Below are 19,290 nucleotides of genomic sequence, written 5' to 3'. Positions count from 1 at the left end.
GCTGCGGGGGGCGGGAAAGAGGAGGGGCAGTGAGAACCTGGTGGGAAGAGGGTCCAGCTGCCTCTTTGCTGATTTTTCTCCCCACAGCTGGATTCCAGGGCTGGTCCAAGGGGGCTGCTCCCCAGACTCTCCCAGGCCCCCTCTGACTGGCCCCAGAGCCCCCTGCAGCCAGGCTGGGCGAGTGGCCTGAGACTGTGGGACCTCTGGTTAGCCCCTGACCCCCCCCCCCACACCACTGGAGACCAGCGCCAGCTCCCTCCCCTCTCCCCCCCCCCCCCCCCCGCCCACTGCCACGAGAGCTGGGGAGACTACACTGAAAAGACGCAGTTGTCACTGCGGCAAAGCACAAGGGTGAGAGCTGGTCTCTGGGCCAGCAGCCCCAGGATGGAACCAGGACCCCCCCCCCCCCTCACAGCACAGGCGAGCTTCCCACCCTCGGTGCTCAGTCTTCACCCCTTGAGAACAGCATCAGCTACACCCCCCTGCAGTGGGTTACACGGGCACCAGAGGGTACGTCTAGACTACATGGCTCCGTAGATTAAGCCATGTAGATTTGTTGTTTTGGCAAAGGCAAATGAAGCCGCGATTTAAATGATTTAAATAATCGCAGCTTCATTTAAATTTACATTGCTGCCGCACTGAGCCGACAAACAGCTGATCAGCTGTTTGTCGGCTCAGCACGCTAGTCTGGACGCTCCCCTGCCGACATCAAAGCCCTTTGTCGGCAGCCCAGGTAAACCTCGTCCCATGATGACAGAGGCATGTAGTCTAGACACAGCCAGAGAGACCTGGGGCTTAAGGAGCCTAAACGCCAGGTGGGGAGAGGCAATTAGTCAGTAGCTGTGACCATTGCCCTCCTTCCCTGGCTGTTCTATCACACCCCCATGTCGGGCAGTGAACCTCTCAGTTGCTTGTTACCCCTTTCTCACTCAGGGTGCATCTGCCCTGCCCCGTTATTCCGAAAGAACAATGCGAGTGTCCACACAGCAATTCCGCTATTGGGAAATAAAGTCGAAAGCATCATTCCAGCTTCTGTAACCCTCATTCCACAATAACTAACGCCTCTTCCGAAAGATCCATTTCCAAATGCTGGTCATGTGGACGCTCCACTGCTGCTATTAAGAAATAGCTCCCCCCCCCCCCCCGGGTCATTCAAAGCTATTACTGCCCAGTGCTTCCTGGGGCTCTACATCGAGGTAGCACATCCCCATTAGGGGAGCCTGCCTCAGACTCATTTTGAGGCTTCTCTCTAGTGTGGATGCTCTTATTTCAGAATGTATCTTCCAGAACAGCTTAGTCCGAAATAACGGTGCAGTGTAGATGCACCCTGAGCGCCTAGGCCCAAGTTTGGGGCCTGGCAGATGTTTTGGAGGAGTCACTGTCAGTCTGGACTCATCACACTTCATGTAAAGGCTGGTAGAATCTGTAAAGGGAAAGAGCAGGAGAACACGCCCAGAAAGGAAGCACTGACTGATTCATAGTGCAACCCGCCCATTTCCCAGCAAACGAAAGTGACACTAAACTCTCTGGTCTCTGCAGGAGAAGCCATGGCTGCTGCGAATACAGTAAAGAAGCTCCAGGATGAAGTGACCTGTTCCATTTGCCTGGAGTATTTCAACGATCCAGTGGCTCTCGACTGTGATCACAGCTTCTGCCGAGCCTGCATCACCCAGAGCTGGGGGGGACTCACCACAGACGTCTCCTGCCCCCAGTGCAGACGGACCTTTGCCCAGGGGAACCTCAGGCCGAACAGGCAGCTGAGGAGTTTCGTGGACATGGCCAGAGAACTCCAGTCACAGGCAGGGAGGGAACCAGCCTCAGGAAGACTGTGTGAGAAACATCAGGAGCCTCTCAAGCTCTTCTGCAGAGAGGATGAAATCCCCATCTGTGTGGTGTGCGACAGATCCAAGGGGCACCGAGGTCACACCGTGATTCCTGCCGAGGAAGCTGTCGAAGAATTCCAGGTAGGGAAATGCCGACTGTGATCCCTGCCCTCATGGGACGGAGGGGAGCACTGGGGAGCAGCTCCCGCCCTGGGAATATAGCCAATAGGATCGGGGGTGGGACTGCAGGAAGCAGGGACGGCCTGGTGATAGGGCACCACAGCAGGGTCCTTGCCTTCTGAGTGCCCCTTGTGGCATGGGCTAGCCCTGCCTCAGTTTTCCAAAAAACACCCACAGTGGCATTTTTTGAAGCCAGTAAGAGCCCTGCTCTCCCAGCAGGGACTTTCAGGATTTTGAGTCTGGAGTTTGACCTTATCATCCTGAGCAAGATCCAGGGTTTCCTCTGCCTGCTCTAGGGGCCTCCTCCCTCTGGCTTTCCCTGGGACACTGTTTGACCTACCCCAGGCCAGATTGGATCCCAGGGCCCCTCATCCAGCCCTTCATTGTCTCTGCCTGGGGAGGAGAATTGACTATGTCTCAGGCGGGGCTGACAACCAATGTGCCTTCTAAAATAGTCCGTCTGGGTGTGGAATAAATTTTATTCAGTGCGCCAAGGCATGTGTCACTGTGCACCACCCATAGAAACACCTGCTGCCAGCTGTGGGTGACTGGGCGTGCTGCTAATCAGCTGGGTAGCACTGGAATCTCTCCTAGCTGACGGCCCAAACGCCCGGCTGACAGGAACCCTGCTGAGAGCTACTCCCTTGAAAGGGCCAGCCAGACTGTGCCCAGCCTTGTCCCCACCCTCTCTGAGACGCAGAGAGAGTTCCAGTCCTGCAGATTCCTCTTTGGGATTTCTCTCTGCAGATTCGGGGGGGGGGAAACTTGTGCCCCCCACGTGTCCATGCTGACGTTCATGGCAATGGCAATAATTGGTAGTGAGTAGAATGCATTGGTGTCTATAGCACTTGCCTCTCCGGGCCCCAGGGAGTGATTGGGGCCCCTTGGGGCCAGGCACCCTACAGACAAGCCAGCCAGAGAGAGCTCCTAGCCCCAGCCACAGCCTCATGCACACGGCCCACAGTAGGTGGGTAAAGAAAGAACCAGGGTGGGAATGGGGGAGGGGCACTGAGGGGTGTTTGCAAACACCTGCAATCGCCAGAGCTAGGTCAGTGCGGGTGGTTGCCAGGCCAGATTTCCACCCTGCACCTGCCTGGCTGTGTCCCTCCTCTCTGCTCCTCCCCCACCCCTCCACGCGCCCCGGCCTCTCTGGAGGTCCCCGACGCTCGCAGTGTCCCTCTTCTCCTCCAGCTCCCTCTCCTGCCATCTCCCCTTGCCCCTGCGCATGCAGCCTCTAAATATGTGACCCCAGCTCCCTACTGTAACAAGGGCCAAGAATTTCAAACACTCTGAAAACACTCCCAGGGTATGTCTACACTCATGGCTTCTTGAGTGAGTAATATGCAAATGAAGCCAAGCCTCATTTGCATACCTAATGAGCCACCATATTTTTAGAAGAGACTCTTGCGCAAGAAGGAGCTGTCTACACTGCCCCTTCTTGCATGAGAAAAACCCTCTTGCGCAACGCCGTTCTTCCTGAAAAGTAATAGGTGTAACGGCATTGCGCAAGAGGGTTTTTCTTGCACAAGAAGGGGCAGTGTAGACGCTCCTTCTTGCGCAAGTGCCTCTTCTTAAAAAAATTGTGGCTCATTAGGTATGCAAATGAAGCTCAGTGATATTCCACGCTTAGCCTCATTTGCATATTACTCGCGCAAGAAGCCGCGAGTGTAGACATAGCCCCAGTGTCTATTACTGTGATTCTGTGTCTCTAATCCCATAAACCTGCCAGGCCCTGCAGTGGCGAGTACAGTGTGTGGTTGCGCAGAGCCAGCTCCCCTCCCACTAATTCTAAAACTAACAATAAGAGAAACAAAACTAAAAAACTAAACATCTTCCCTGGCAGGACATTACAGAAATGGGTTGAACCAAAAATGATCTATTTTAAAATTATTAGCAAATCTCACATTTGATTTTTTGCTTAGTCACATGAAATGTTTCTGCGTCTCCAGGAAAAGCTCCAGGCCCAGCTGAAGACTCTGAGAGCTGAGAGAGAAAAGCTGCTGGGACTGAAAGTGAGCAGGGAGGAGACCAGCCAGAAGTATCTGGTAGGTGCCCGGTGTTATTACCCTGCCATTGTAGAGAGCCGCAGGGAGTTGATCCCGAATCTGACATTAAAGAGCGGCCCTAGACTGGATTACTGTTTCTCTTCATCAGCCAGAGAATGAGCACCCAGAAACCACAATTCATTGTTTTAGCAAAATCCCTCCTTAGGGTTGTGCCCTAAACCAGCCGCTTCTACCCTCTGTACATTTGTGGACCCCTTTAGAAATGGCAGAGGGAAGTTCTGACCCCTTTGAAAATCAAATCTCTGTGTGAGCAGCTGAATTCTGTCCAGTCTAAGTCTTTTGCTCACATGGTCCATGGCCCTGGGGGCACAAAGACCACAGGGTGGAAACCACTGCCACGTGCTCTGTGAACTGCTATTCTCATCTACAGTCTTTTAGTTACAATTATCTTAATTACACTCGCTTCACAAACAACAATTTATATTAACAAACACCAAATTGGGAATTAGGAAATGCCGAGCCTGAGACCAAAGCCCAGTGAAACACGTTCGTTTGTCAGTTCCCAGCCTCTCTCAGCCCAGAGTTTGCAGGACGTTTAGTTATGTCCGGAGGAGTCCCCTTGTGCAATCTCTGTTTGCTGTTCAGAGTTCCAGCTTCAATCACTAAATAAAGCCCCGTGTCTCCAGCTGTCATGCGGTGAGTTCCCTCCCTCCGCTCCTTCCTGGCTTAGTCCCTTTGGGTACCTCGACATTGCACGCTTATATCAGAATAAGCTGTTCCAGAAAATATATCCTGACATAGCTTATTTCAAAATAGCGCGTCCACACTGCAGGGGAGCCTCAAAATCAGTCTGAGGCAGGCTCCCCTAATGTGGATGCGCTACCTCGATGTAGAGCCCCAGGAAACCTTGGGGAGAAATTACTCTGAACGGCCCTGGGGAGGGGCTATTTCAAAGTAGCAGTAGTGGGGCGTCCCACACAACCTCTATTTCGAAATAGCAATTTCAGAAGAAGCCTTATTCCTTGTCAAATGAGGCTTACAGAGTTGGAATAAGCTGCCCGTTATTTTGAATTTATTCAGAAATAACAGAATTGCTGTGTGGACGCTCACATTGTTATTTTGGAATAACGGCCACTATTCTGTAATAGTGCTGCTGTGTAAACGCCCTGACAGTTTCTCCATTCTTGTCATTCACCTTGGGTTCCTGCTTTTTCTCTCACAGGTTCATTTGTTTTTTTCTTCCCACCTGTCTCAGTGAGCGTGGCTCTGAGTAGAACTGGGCAAACACCAGATCTCTGCAGGCAGGGTATTAACAAAGTGGGTTGAACAAAAAAAATCCATTTTTGAAATTATTATCAAATCACAAATTTGATTTTTTGCTTTGTCAAATTAATTTTTTTTGCAGAAATCAAAATGTTTTGTTTCAACTTGACCATTTCCTTAAAAATAATTTTAGAAAACACAAGGAACACCATCTACTGGAAGGCATAGGATGCGTAATCCTAGGGATGGGGGTTCCACGGCTACCACCCCCAAAAGAAAACGACGGGTGGTGGTGGTCGGGGACTCTCTCCTAAGAGGGACTGAGCCATCCCTCTGCCGTCCGGACATGGAATCTCGAGAGGTGTGCTGCTTACTGGGAGCTCGCATTCAGGATGTCACTGAGAGGCTTACCAAGATGATCAAACCTTCGGATCGCTACCCCTTCCTGCTTCTCCACGTGGGAACTAATGATACGGCCAAGAATGACCTTGAGCGGGTTACTGCGGATTACGTAGTGCTGGGAAAAAGGATCCAAGTGTAAGCGGGGTCAGGGTAAACTCTATCCTGACATCTGGTGGCCACTGTGGGATCCCCAGTCTCTCTGTTATTGAGGCAGGGGGGATAAAAGTGTTGTTACCCTGATTATGTGAATCCAGGACAATGGAATGGTGGAACTGTTTATGACAGAGGGATTCGCCATAAACTAAGTAGCACTCGCTAGACAAGGGGCATGGGTTCCAAACCCAGTCAAATTGAGAGAGGCTGGGGACAGGTCTTTGTACCTGGTGGTGGGGTCCTGTCTAAGGGCCTAAACAACACCGATTGCACCCCCTCCTCTCTCCACTGTGGAATATCAGAGTTAATTTGGATTCCATTAGGAGTCTAGTTGTGAGCTGTGGAGTTAACTTCACTGTGGGCCAGTGGAGTGCTAGCGCTCAGACTCCTCTGTTATGAGCTGAAATCACTGGTGTTGTGGGGAGCCTGGCGCTGTGCTGCGGACGAGAGCTGAAATCACTGTTGCTGAGGGGAGCCTGGTGCTAAGCTGCTGGGCTACTAGCAGAGCAGCTTGCAAGGGACAACCAGCAAGCACAGGCGGACAGCAGAGATGTTTGCCGGGATGACCGGTGAGTGCGGGCAGACAGCAGAGCGGCTGACGGGGACGACCTGCAGCTGGTAGGAGCGGCAGCAGACAGCCAGCGGCGCAGCAGCAGGAGCAACCAGCTGGCAGCCAAGGGCGTGGACCGAGATGGCTGGCGGAGTGTGGCGGAGTGACTCGCGTCAACGGCGGAGGCAGAACCCCACGGAGAGACGGAGCCATCGGTGGACCCACCAGCGGACCACGTAAGGTGCATCGATCCCTGCCCCTCCAGGTTGGGATGGTGAAACCCTGCCGGGTGAACTTTTGAACCCTGGGGCGGCACAAACCCGGGGCAGAGACTTTTGGGGTGTTGGACTTTTGGGACTTTGGGGGGATTTGTGGCTGGGGGGAGGCCCTTTGCTCATGTTTGGTCTGTAAATCCGAGTTCTGGTGTTTCCCCAATTTAATGCTGATGTCGGTTACCTCATGTTATTAAAGGTTTGCTACTATACTGAGGCTCTGTGCTTGCGAGAGGGGAAGAATCGCTTCTTTTGAGGCACCCAGAGGTGTATGTAAGATTTCCCAGGTCACTGGGTGGGGGCTCAAGCCAGTGTTGTATTACCTTGTTGGGAGGAGACCCCTAGATACTGAACCCGACCCTTGCTGCTATTTTCTCGGCCTGGCAGAAGGGCTACACAAGAATTCAGAGCGCAAGTGGTGTTCTCGTCCATCCTCCCTGTTGAAGGGAAAGGACTGGGCAGGGATCGTCGAATTGAGGACGTAAATGCGTGGTTGCGCAGATGGTGTCGCAGAGAGGGCTTTGGTTTCTTCGACCATGGGACTCTGTTCCGGGCGCAAGGATTGTTAGGAAGAGATGGGCTCCACCTAACAAAGAGGGGAAGGAGCATCTTCGCGGGCAGGCTTGCAAACCTGGTGAGGAGGGCTTTAAACTAGGTTCGTCGGGGGACGGTGACCAAAACCCTGAGGGGAGTGGGAAAGTCGGATACTGGGAAGAAATGCAGAGAGGAAGGAGCAAGAAAGGAGGACCCCTGATTTGAATGGAGAAGATAGGACGATCAACTGGTTACCTGAGGTGTTTGTACACTAATGCGAGACGCCTGGGCAACGAACAGGAAGAATTGGAGGCCCTGGTCCAGACCAAGAAATATAATTTACTTGGGATAACAGAGACTTGGTGGGATGACTCGCATGACTGGAGCGCTGTCATGGAAGTGTATAGACTGTTCAGGAAGAACAGGCAGGGGAGAAAAGGAAGAGGAGTTCTACTATATGTAAGAGAGCACTACGATTGCTCTGAACTCCAGTATAAAGAGGGAGAAAAACCTGTTGAAAGTCTATGGGTTAGGTTTAAAGGAGCAAACAGCAATGATGTTGTGGTTGGTGTCTGCTACAGGCCACCGAATCAGGTGGATAAGGTAGATGAGGCTTTCTTCAGACAACTGAGAGAAGCTTCCAGATCGCAGGCCCTGGTTCTCGTGGGGGACTTTAATCACCCTGACATCTGTTGGGAATCCAATACGGCAGTACACAGGCAATCCAGGAAGTTTTTGGAGAATGTTGGGGATAACTTCTTGACACAAGTGCTGAAGGATCCGACCAGGGGCCGTGCGCAGCTTGACCTTCTGCTCACAAACAGGGAGGAACTAATAGGGGAAGTGGAGGTGGGTGACAACCTGGGAAGCAGTGATCATGACATCGTAGATTTCAGGATCCTGACCAAAGGAAGGAAAGAGAGTAGTAAAATACACACCTTGGACTTCAAAAAAGCAGACTTTGACTCCCTCAGAGATCTGATGGGCAGAATCCCCTGGGATGTTAACATGAAGGGGAAAGGAGTCCAGGACAGCTGGCAGTATTTTAAAGAAGCCTTACTGAAGGCACAGAAAGAAACCATCCCGACGTGTAGCAACATAAGAACATAAGAACGGCCGTACTGGGTCAGACCCAAGGTCCTTCTAGCCCAGTATCCTGTCTACCAACAGTGGCCAGCACCAGGTGCCCCAGAGAGGGTGGACCGAAGACAATGATCAAGCAACCCGTCTCCTGCCATCTCTCTCCAGCCCCTGACAAACAGAGGCCAAGGACACCATTTTATCCCCTGGCTAATAGCCTTTTATGGACCTAACCTCCATGAAATTATCTAGCTTCTTTTTAAACTCTATTATAGTCCTAACCTTCACAGCCTCCTCTGGCAAGGAGTTCCACAGGTTGACTACACGCTGTGTGAAGAAGAACTTTCTTTTATAAGTTTTAAACCTACTACCCATTAATTTCATTTGGTGTCCTCTAGTTCTTCTATTTAGGGAACTAATAAATAACTTTTCTTTATTTGCCCTGTCCACACCACTCATGATTTTATAAACCTCTATCATATCCCCCCTCAGTCTCCTCTTTTCTAAACAGAAAAGTCCAAGTCGCTTTAACCTCTCCTCATATGGGACCCGTTCCAAACCCCTAATCATTTTAGTTGCCCTTTTCTGAACACTTTCCCAGGCCAAAATATCTTTTTTGAGGTGAGGAGACCACATCTGTACACAGTATTCAAGATGTGGGCGTACCATAGTTTTATACAGGGGCAGTAAGGGTACGTCTACACTACAACGTTAATTCGAACTAACTTAGTTCGAATTAGTTAATTCGAACTAAGCTAATTCGAACTAACGTGTCTAGAACTAAAAACTAGTTCGAATTAGCGTTTTGCTAATTCGAACTAGCAAGTCCACATTGAGTGGACTCTCAACAGGGCTTAAGGATGGCCGGAAGCAGTGCCGGCAGGGCATCAGAGGAGGACTTAGAGCATGGAGATGCTGTCTCAGGCTAGCCGAGGGCTGCGCTTAAAGGGTCCCGACCCCCACCCCGGACAGACAGTTCTAAGGGGTGCCCCGCTTGCAAAGCAGTCCTGGCTTGGAGTGCCCGGAGTACCCACACTGGGCACATCACAGCACTCGGCCATCAGCCCGGCTGCAATTGCTGCAGGCTGCCATCTGAGGAGAGGGGGTAATCGGGGGACTGCAGGAGAGCTTCCACCCCCAGAAGCCCGCAGAGCCAGCCCAGTCCTCCCCATCGGGGGCTTGTACCCCATTCCTCCCTCACCTCCTTCCACTTACCCTTCCCTAGCCCCCCTTCTTATTGATGTACAAAATAAAGATAACGTTTCTTCCAACATTGACTCTGTCTTTATTGAACAAAACTGGGGGAGACTGGGAAAAGGAGGTGGGAGAGGGGAAGAGAAAGGCTGGGAGAGGGGAGGGCAACTAACATGATCAGGGGTTGGGAACAGGTCCCAGATGAAGAGAGGCTACAGAGACTGGGACTGTTCAGCTTAGAAAAGAGGAGACGGAGGGGGGACAGGATAGAGGTCTCTAAAAGCAGGGGTTGGGTGGAGAGGGTGCATTCAGGAAAGTTCTTCATGAGTTCCCATAAAGAAGGATTAGAGGACACCAAAGGAAAGGAATGGGTAGCAGGCTTGAAACTAGTAAGAGAAAGTTGTTCTTCTTGACAAAGCAAATAGTTAACCTGCGGAACTCCTTGCTGCAGGAGGCTGTGAAGGCTACAACTAGAACAGAGTTTAAAGGGAAGTGAGATCAAGTCATGGAGGTTGGGTCCATGGAGTAGTCTTAGCCAGGGGGTAGGAGTGGTGTCCCTGCCCAAAGTTTGTGGAAGGCTGGAGAGGTATGGCACGAGACAAATGGCTTGGTCACTGTCTTCGGTCCATCCCCTCCAGGATTCCTAGGGTTGGCCGCTGTTGGCAGACAGGCTACTGGGCTAGATGGACCTTTGGTCTGACCCAGGACGGCCATTGTAAGCTCAGGGCTCAGGGTCGGGGGTCTCAGTGGACCCCCTTGATTTTCATGCACACCTGTTCCTGGGTGGCCAGGCTGGCAGCTATCCTGCCCTAGACGGCCACTTTCCTGTGCCTAGTGCGGAGATCGTGGACGAGGTCCACGATGTCCGCACTAGCCCAGGAAGGTGCCCGCCTCTTGCGGTCCAGGGCAAGCTCCCTGGAGCCGCCAGCCTGGTCCCGGGAAGAGGGGGTGGGCTGGGGGACATCGGGTGGGTGGCTCTGTGCTGTGCCAGGTGCAGGGTCTGCTGGCTGGGTGCTGGCAGGCTTGCACCTGGCACGGGCACCGTAGCCAGCCCGTGCCCCTTTAAGGGGTCCGGGGCCGGGAGGAGGGCAATAGAGTTTCCCTGGTGTTGGCCAGAGTGGCCACCAGGGAAACCTGGGGAGGGCTAGCCTCCCACTAGTTTGAATTAAGGGGCTACACACCCCTTAATTCGAACTAGTAAGTTCGAACTAGGCTTAATCCTCGTAAAATGAGGTTTTCCTAGTTTGAACTAAGCGCTCCGCTAGTTCGATTCAAATTCGAACTAGCGGAGCGCTAGTGTAGCGGCTATGAATGTTAGTTCGAACTAACGTCCGTTAGTTCGAACTAACATTGTAGTGTAAACATACACTAAGATATTCTGAGTCTTATTTTCTATCCCTTTCCTAATAATTCCTAGCATCCTATTTGCCTTTTTGACCGCCGCTGCACACTGCGTGGAAGTTTTCAGAGAACTGTCCACGATAAGTCCAAGATCCCTTTCCTGATTTGTCGTAGCCAAATTAGCCCCCATCATACTATATGTATAGTTGGGGTTATTTTTCCCAATGTGCATTACTTTACACTTATCCACATTAAATTTCATTTGCCATTTTGCTGCCCAATCACTCAGTTTGGTGAGATATTCTTGGAGTCCCTCACAGTCTGCTTCTGTCTTGACTATCCTAAACAGTTTGGTATCATCCGCAAACTTTACTACTTCACTGCTTACCCCTTTCTCCAGATCATTTATGAATAAGTTGAAAAGGATTGGTCCCAGGACTCACCCTTGGGGAACACCACTAGTTACCCCTCTCCAATCTGAAAATTTACCATTTATTCCTACCCTTTGTTTCCTGTCTTTTAACCAGTTCTCAATCCAAGAAAGGACCTTCCCTCTTATCCCATGGCCATGTAATTTACACAAGAGCCTTTGGTGAGGGACCTTGTCAAAGGCTTTCTGAAAATCCAAGTATACTATATCTACTGGATCCCCCTTATCCACATGCTTGTTAACCCCTTCAAAGAACTCTAATAGAACTCTAAAAGAATAGTAAGACAGGGAGGCAAACATGGTAGGAGACTGGACTGGCTTACAGGGGAAATTCTTGGTGAACTTAAGCACAAAAAGGAAGCTTACAGAAAGTGGAAACTCGGACAAATGACCAAGGAGGAGTTTAAAGGTATAGCTCAAGAATGCCGGGGGGTTATCAGGAAGGCGAAAGCGCAGATGGAATTGCGACTGGCTAAGGATGTGAAGGATAACAAGAAAGGGTTCTACAGGCATGTTAACAAGAAGAAGGTGATCAGAGAGGGTGTGCAGCCCTTAATGGATGAAGGAGGTAACCTACTGACAGATGATGTGGGGAAAGCTGAAGTACTCAATACTTTCTTTGCCTCTGTATTCACGGACAAGTTCAGCTCCTGGACTTCTACGCTACGTGACGCAAGATGGGAAGAAGATGGACAGCCCTTGGTGGGTAAAGAAAAGGTTAGGAACTATTTAGAAAAGCTAAATGTACACAAATCCATGGGTCTGGACTTAATGCACCCGAAGGTACTGAGGGAGTTGGCAGATGTCATTGAGGAGCCTTTGGCTATTATCTTTGAAAAGTCGTGGAGATTGGGAGAAATCCCAGATGGTTGGAAAAAGGCAAATGTAGTGCCCATCTTCAAAAAAGGGAAGACGGACGATCCAGGGAACTATAGGCCGGTCAGTTTTACCTCGGTTCCTGGAAAAATCATGGAAGGGATCCTTAAGGAATCCATTTTGAGGCACTTGGATAAGAGGAAAGTGATCAGGAATAGTCAACATGGATTCACCCAGGGCAAGTCGTGCCTGACCAATCTGATTAGCTTCTATGATGAGGTAACTGGCTTGGTGGACATTGGAAAGTCAGTGGATGTGATATACCTTGACTTTAGCAAGGCTTTTGATACTGTCTCCCACAATATTCTTGCCAGCAAGTTTAGGGAATGTGGATTGGATAAATGGACGGTAAGATGGATAGAAAGCTGGCTAGAAGGCCGGGCCCAGCGAGTAGTGATCAACGGTTCGATGTCAGGATGGCGGTCGGTTTCTAGCGGAGTGCCCCAAGGTTCAGTTCTAGGGCCAGTTTTGTTCAATATCTGTACTAATGACCTGAATGAGGGGTTGGATTGCACCCTCAGCAAGTTTGCGGATGACACTAAGCTGGGGGGAGAGGTAGATACGCTTAAGGGTAGAGATAGGGTCCAGAGTGACTTAGACAAATTGGAGGATTGGGCCACTAAAAATCTGATGAGGTTCAACAAGGACAAGTGCAGAGTCCTGCACTTGGGACGGAAGAATCCCAAGCATAGTTACAAGCTGGGGACCAACCAGTTAAGTAGTAGTTCTGCAGAAAAGGACCTGGGGGTTACAGTGGATGAGAAGCTGGATGAGAGTCAACAGTGTGCCCTTGTAGCCAAGAAGGCTAATGGCATATTAGGTTGCATTAAAAGGAGCATTGCCAGCAGATCCAGAGATGTCATTATTCCCTTTTATTCGGCTTTGGTGAGGCCACATCTGGAGTATTGTGTCCAGTTCTGGGCCCCCCACTACAAAAAGGATGTGGACACATTGGAGAGGGTCCAGCGGAGGGCAACCAAAATGATTAGGGGGTTGGAGCATATGACCTACGAGGAGAGGCTGAGGGACATGGGTCAGTTTAGTCTGCAGAAGCGAAGAGTGAGGGGGGATTTGATAGCAGCCTTCAACTTCCTGAAGGGAGGTTCCAAAGAGGATGGAGAGAGGCTGTTCTCAGTGGTGACAGATGGCAGAACAAAGAGCAATGGTCTCAAGTTGTGGTGGGAGAGGTCCAGGTTGGATATTAGGAAAAACTATTTTACTAGGAGCGTGGTGAAGCACTGGAATGAGTTCCCTAGGGAAGTAGTGGAGACTCCATCCCTAGAGGTATTTAAGTCTCGGCTTGACAAAGCCCTGGCCAGGTTGATTTAGATGGGATTGGTCCTGCCTAGAACGGGGGGCTGGACTTGACGACCTTCTGGGGTCTCTTCCAGTTCTATGATTCTATGATAAGGGGATGGTTTGATGAAATAACATGATCTTGGTAACTAATTGACCATTCATTTTCAGTGGGAAATAGGTCAATGGAGGGATGATAGGAGTTACTATAGAGAACTTTCTGGGTGTCTGGCTGGTGAGTCTTGCCCACATGCTCAGGGTTTAGCTGATCGCCATATTTGGGGTCGGGAAGGAATTTTCCTCCAGGGTAGATTGGCAGAGGCCCTGGAGGTTTTTTGCCTACCTCTGTAGCATGGGGTACAGATCACAGCTGGAGGATTCTCTGCATCTTGGGGCCTTCAAAGTATTTGTAGGCTTTGATAGCTGAGATATAGGGGAGAGGATTATTCTAAGAGGGGTGGGTGAGATTCTGTGGCCTGCATTGTGCAGGGGGTCAGACTAGATGATCACAATGGTCCCTTCTGACCTTAAAGTCTATGAGTCTATGAGACAGTTTCAAAAATAAGTTTTGATTTTTCATGTATTTCTTTCTGCAGCACAATAACCGGTGACGTTGCCAGTGATTCATGAACTGTTTCTTTGGTGACAAATCTGCATTTTCCCAGGAAAAAAACCATAATGTGGAAAATGTCACCAAGGGCTAGTGCGAAGTCCTGTTCCCTGCTGCTTTGGATCAGCATCGCTGGGGCCATGAGCCACTCACGATCCAAAGCACGTCAGACGTGGAAACATCCTTCATGAGATTCTGGGGCCAAACAGGAAGACATGAAAAAATTCTCTCTCTAGTAACCACAGGAGACTGTTCACTGTCCAGTGACTTAGAATTTGCAAAGAGATTCTCCCCTTGCACACTCAGCGCTCTCTGAAGGGCCCCAGGCTCCACCCACGTGCCCCTAGCGTTGGTGCTGATGTTCTTCCTTTGGTTCTTCTTCTTCCAGAAACGGACACAAGTTGAGCGGCAGAAGATTGTGGCCGAGTTTCAGCAGCTGCGGCAGTTCCTGGAGAAACAAGAGCGATTCCTGCTGGCCCAGCTGCAGAAGCTGGACAAGGAGCTTGTGAGGCTCCAGACTGACACTGTCACCAAACTCTCGGAGCAGATTTCACGTCTCAGCAAGCGGATCCGGGAGCTGGAGGGGAAGTGTCAGAAGCCAGCGAGTGAATTCCTGCAGGTGAGACTGAGGGGAAATTCCCCGGATCCCGCCACAGAGACAGAACAGCCCCTAGCAGGTGGGCACAGGAGTCAGAGGTCACAGGGCACCTTCCTGGCATGTGAACTGTTGTTTTGTGCAGACCCACAGGCACAGAGAGACTAGAGATGGCAAAGCCCCATTCGCTCAGGGGATCCATGGCCCTGGGGCCAGGCAAAGCCTAGTTCCCCTTCGCTAGCCAAATCCCTCCCTTGGAATTCACAGTGTGTGTCAGGTGGGACTGAAACTCTCTCTCTCTCTCTCTCTCTCTCTCTCTCTCTCTCTCTCCCCAGGACGTCAGAAGCACCTTGAGCAGGTCAGTGGCTCTCACACCTCACAGTGCTGGGGAAACACTGGGCAGTGAAGTTGTCGCTGCCTCTCCCCAGGGCTCCACAGCAGAACGTGCGGGAAGGTCACATTTGGGATTCAAATCTCTGACCCATGTAACCCTGAGGCCCTCGCCCTTTTAGAGATGACTCTGCAACTCCCCAGGGAAAGGCGCAGACTGGCCTGTGGTACATTCTACCCATGTCACCTCCCTGGGGACTGGCTGCCCCAAGCCTGAGGGGTGGGACGTGGGCCTGTCCCTGCTGGGCGCTGGGCACCATTCAGCACAGGGCAGCAGGGACCCAGGGTCTTTCCTGCCCGAGGGCTGTTTGGAGACCTGTGTGGGATGAGCTGGGGAGGGGGAGCTGGTGTCTCAATCTAGTCCCTAGTGGGCAGATTCCTACAGCCCTTCCCCTGGGAACCTCCTGTCCCTCAGCACCTTGAGGTCCAGGGAGGAGTTGGTCATGGAGACTCAAATACCCGCTAACCAGAAGTTAAGAACTGAGTCACTCAAGGCAGGATCACAGCGGCTCCCAACCTGTGGGCCACAGACCCCTGTAGGGTTGTCAGGTGTCCGGTATTGGCCCGGACAGTCCGGTATTTGCGGCCTCTGTCCGGTAAATGACCGGTATTTTCTGTTTCTCACAGTCGGAAGGGCGCTTGGGCCATTTTTTTCTGCCCCGTCTGGTGGGGGCGCGGAGAGCAGGGACCCTGGGGATTTAAAGGCGCAGTGACACTTTTTTTTGGTTGTGGTTGTGGGGTTGTTTTGCACCCACCATGTGAGGGGAGGTATTTTTTGTGAAAGTATCTGGCAACCCTCGACCCTTGGTGATCTGTGACAGGACTGCAGGGGATCTGTGGAGAGTTCAAAAGCAAGGACTGGGCCCGTGGCGGTTGATCCAATCCTTCTTTTTCTTTTTCTTTTTTTCTTTTTCTTTTTCTTTTTCTTTTCCTTTTCTTTTTTTGTCCCCAGGAAGGGGAGGAGGTCCATGAAATTTTCATAAATTGAAAAGTGCCCAAAGGCTGGGAACCACTGCAGGGTCACCATGGGACGTTGTTTCTCCCCAGGTGTGAGGAGGGGCAGGCCCAGCAGCCAGAGGAGATGGCTCCTCAACTGGAAGAACAAGTCCGTGGTTTCTCCCAGAAAGTGATTGTGCTGTCGGAGACGCTGAGGGAGTTCAAAGGTACCTAGGGGGGATGGAGGAGGGCAAAGTGAGACCATGGAAGGAGAATGATGCTGGTCAATTGGTTCATAATTAGATGATGCTTCCATGTAATTCGGGGTAAATGGCCCAGACTTGGGTTCCAAGACACTCAGGTTGATTAATTCAAACCCTTATTTGTTCAGAAGCAGCCTTTGCAATGACAGTGAGTGTGAGAGTGAGAAACGCCAGGGAGAGAAACACGCCCAGTTCCCTTCTCCTAGGGCACACGCCGGTCATGGTGCATTTCTCCTGCGACAGTAGGACCACCCCTTACAGTATCTGACCTGTTAGAACCATCCACATTATACCCGGATGAGTTCTGTTCCAATCCCCTTTGTGTTAGGGACAGTAAGTACCTTGTGTGATTTGTACACGGCTCACACAGGAACTTTGAATTGCTGGAGGGTTTTTCCTGCTCAAGCGATTTTCAAGTTCCTCTCTTTTGTGATGTGCATGGGTCACTTCTCCACAGGGGGTTTTGGACATGGCTCCCTGGCCTGGGCAGGTCACTCTGGGTGTCTGTATGCAAGCACCTTGTGTGGACAACACATCTGTGTCCTGCAGAGCAACTCAGGAACACGGCACTTTAAGAGAAAGGTCCCTGTAGGAAACATTTCCCTTGTGACAAGCACATGGCTCGTCAGGCCCAATCCAAGCCAATCAGCATCAATCGGGCTGGGGGGGCAATAATTCTTGGTAGGGGCCAGTCCAAGATTTTAGAAAGTGGCCAAGAGCCACACTTTGCTGTAGTGGGAGCGCAGGGTCTAGGTTGGAGGTTGGGTACAGAAGGGCTCATGGGGTAAGGGACTGAAGTGCAGGAGATGGTGTTGGGTCAGACAGGAGTTTGGGGTAGTGACCTGGGTCAGGGAATGCGGGTTAGGGTCAGGGAGGAGGTCTGGGTGCTGGAATGGATTCTGGCCTGGGGGAGAAGTGTAGGAAGGCGGCATAGGCTCTGGGAGGGAGCTGTGACCTGGGAGAAGGGGAAAAGGGGGGTCCAGACTGCAGAGGGTTTGGGCAGTGACCTTGGTCAGGGAATTGCGGTTCATAGTCAGGGGGCGGGGTGCAGGGGAGAATTCTGGCCTGGGGGAGGGACGTAAGAGGGGGTCCAGGGTCTGGGAGGGAGCTGTGACCTGGGGCAGGGGGTACAGAGGGCTTGGAGGGTGACCTAGGGAATTGAGTTGGGATGCAGGAGGGGCTGGGGTGCCAGAGGCAGGCTGTGGCTGGGAGGCACTTACCTAAGTATCTCCCAGCCAGCAGCCCTGCAGCACCCCCAAGGCAGGCTGGGTTCCCTGCCTGCTGCAGCCCCAGATCACTAAAATTGCAGGCTGCTCTCTCCATGTGGCTCTCAGCTCCGGGAGGGGGAAGAGGCTTGTGCTGCTCCCCGCCCCCAGGCCAATCTCTCAGTTCCTATTGACTGGTTGTTTCCAGCCAATTGGAGCTGAGGATTGTGCTGGGGGTGGGGAGAGCACATGAAGCCCCCCCCCTCACTGCAGAGCCCAGAGCCGATGGGACTGAGCTTTAAACCACGGCAGCTGCATGTGCCTGAGGGTCCGGCAGGGGGGTCCACAGGCCGGATTGGGTGGCCGGATTCGGGGGGGGGGGGACAAAGGGGTATGTTCAGTGTGACACTGGGCCCCTGGCTCTCTGCGCCCTGCCCCAGGCACACGGGGCCATTGCAACCGGGATGTGACTCCCCCAAGCCTGAGCCAAGCCCGGCCCCGGCCCCTGCAGCCACTGAGCAGCGGGTCACAAGTGGCCTCCCTGCTCTGCTCTGCCAGCACAGGGTGAATCTTTCTCATGGAGCCCACTGCCTCCTGCCTCAGTTTCCCCAGGGATAAACAGCTCCCAGCGAGAGCCAGGATCTCACACTCTCTGAACCTCCCATTAGCGCCAAGGGCCCAAAGTGTCGAAAGCTGCTTTGATGCCAAAGGCTCTGCAGGGCCTGGGCCTAGGCACCGACAAAAGGCTGGATGTGAACGAGGCCTGAGTGTGTCTGTCACACGATAACCCGGCTCTGGGCTCCCCCTGCAATCCTGAATCTCCCCCTCTCCTCCCCCAGACACTCTGCCGGTTGCTCTGGAGAAAGCCCTAACAGCGCACAGACCAGGTGAGCTGCCTTGGGCCTCATGCCCCCCTCAGAACCCCACAAACGGCCCCTCCCCAGCCTCCTCCAGACAAGGGACCACCTCCTGCCCCCAAACTTCTCCTCCTGAGACCCCCCGAAGCCAACAGCCCCAGCCCAGAGCCCAACTCCCTGCCTCAGCTTGTACCCCTCCCCCAGTATCCAAAGCCCTCAGCCTCACCCCTCCCTGCCTCCTCTTGGCCTTGGGCTCCCCTTGTTCTCTGCCGGGGAGATCCAAGAGGGGCGTTTCCCTCCCCCCCATTGACTGAGGGGCTGAGCCCAGCATGGACTCTGGGGCACTCGGGGACGTTGCTCTTTCTCCTGCCCCCGAAGGGAGGAGAAGATGGATCAGACCCCAGAGCACCAGGGCATGCGGCATAGATAGGGGCAGCCCTGGGCCCATTGCAGGAAGCTGGGGGGGCTACTGAGATCAAAGCTCTGGTCCTGTTCCCCTTTTCCTCTCTCCCTCCACGTGAGCTCAGCTTCTCTCAGCCCCTCTTCCATCTGTCACCCCTGAGTCAGCCTCCTGCCATGGCTGGGACAGAGACACCCCCGTTCCCTCCGCACGGCGCCTGGGCACCCCCAGTGCAGGACTCGCCTTGTTCAGCCTCTTCCCGCCCAGCCCAGCTGGGGCCGGTCCCTGCCCCTCCCTGCTGGCTCTGTGGGGTCTGGGCACTGGGCCGGAGACTGAGCAGCCTGGTGTGGAGCAGGTCGGAGCTCGGCCCAGAGCCCCAGTGCGGCGGGAAAGGAGCCGAGCCCAGACGTGCCGTGCGGGGGAATCACAAACCCTGCCCAGAGGCAGCTGGGACCCGGGGACATTTCAATGGGGAGGGGCCTAGCCGAGGGCAGGGCCTGGATTCAGCCAGCCCTGACCAGGCAGTTTCCATCTGGGGTCCCCGGCCCAGAGACGCTTGTACCCAGCCCAGGGAGAGGGGGCAGATTCCCAGTGTCAGGGCCCCTCTGACCCCTTCTCTCTGCCACGGCCCCTC

The 19,290-nt window shown here is 52.6% G+C and overlaps 1 protein-coding gene across 5 annotated transcripts in view; it reads left to right on the top strand.

The window, feature by feature from the left end:
• Window positions 1-1,505: 1,505 nt before the first annotated feature.
• LOC142825354 (zinc finger protein RFP-like) overlaps window positions 1,506-19,290 on the top strand; it is a 57,476-nt gene continuing 39,691 nt past the window's right edge. For 2 of the 5 annotated variants that reach the window (XM_075917336.1, XM_075917339.1), the window contains exons 1-6: window positions 1,506-1,964; window positions 3,953-4,048; window positions 14,399-14,629; window positions 14,941-14,963; window positions 16,043-16,158; window positions 18,239-18,286. In XM_075917336.1, coding sequence (XP_075773451.1) covers window positions 1,548-1,964; window positions 3,953-4,048; window positions 14,399-14,629; window positions 14,941-14,963; window positions 16,043-16,158; window positions 18,239-18,286 — 931 coding nt within the window. In that variant the 5' untranslated portion in view covers window positions 1,506-1,547. The remainder of the gene's footprint in view (window positions 1,965-3,952; window positions 4,049-14,398; window positions 14,630-14,940; window positions 14,964-16,042; window positions 16,159-18,238; window positions 18,287-19,290) is intronic. The other 3 variants (XM_075917338.1, XM_075917337.1, XM_075917340.1) reach the window with 2 other exon arrangements.

The sequence above is a fragment of the Pelodiscus sinensis genome, unplaced genomic scaffold (assembly GCF_049634645.1).
Source record: "Pelodiscus sinensis isolate JC-2024 unplaced genomic scaffold, ASM4963464v1 ctg52, whole genome shotgun sequence".
In the NCBI taxonomy this organism is placed as follows: Eukaryota; Metazoa; Chordata; order Testudines; family Trionychidae; genus Pelodiscus; species Pelodiscus sinensis.
This window is presented reverse-complemented; position numbering and strand designations above follow the sequence as displayed.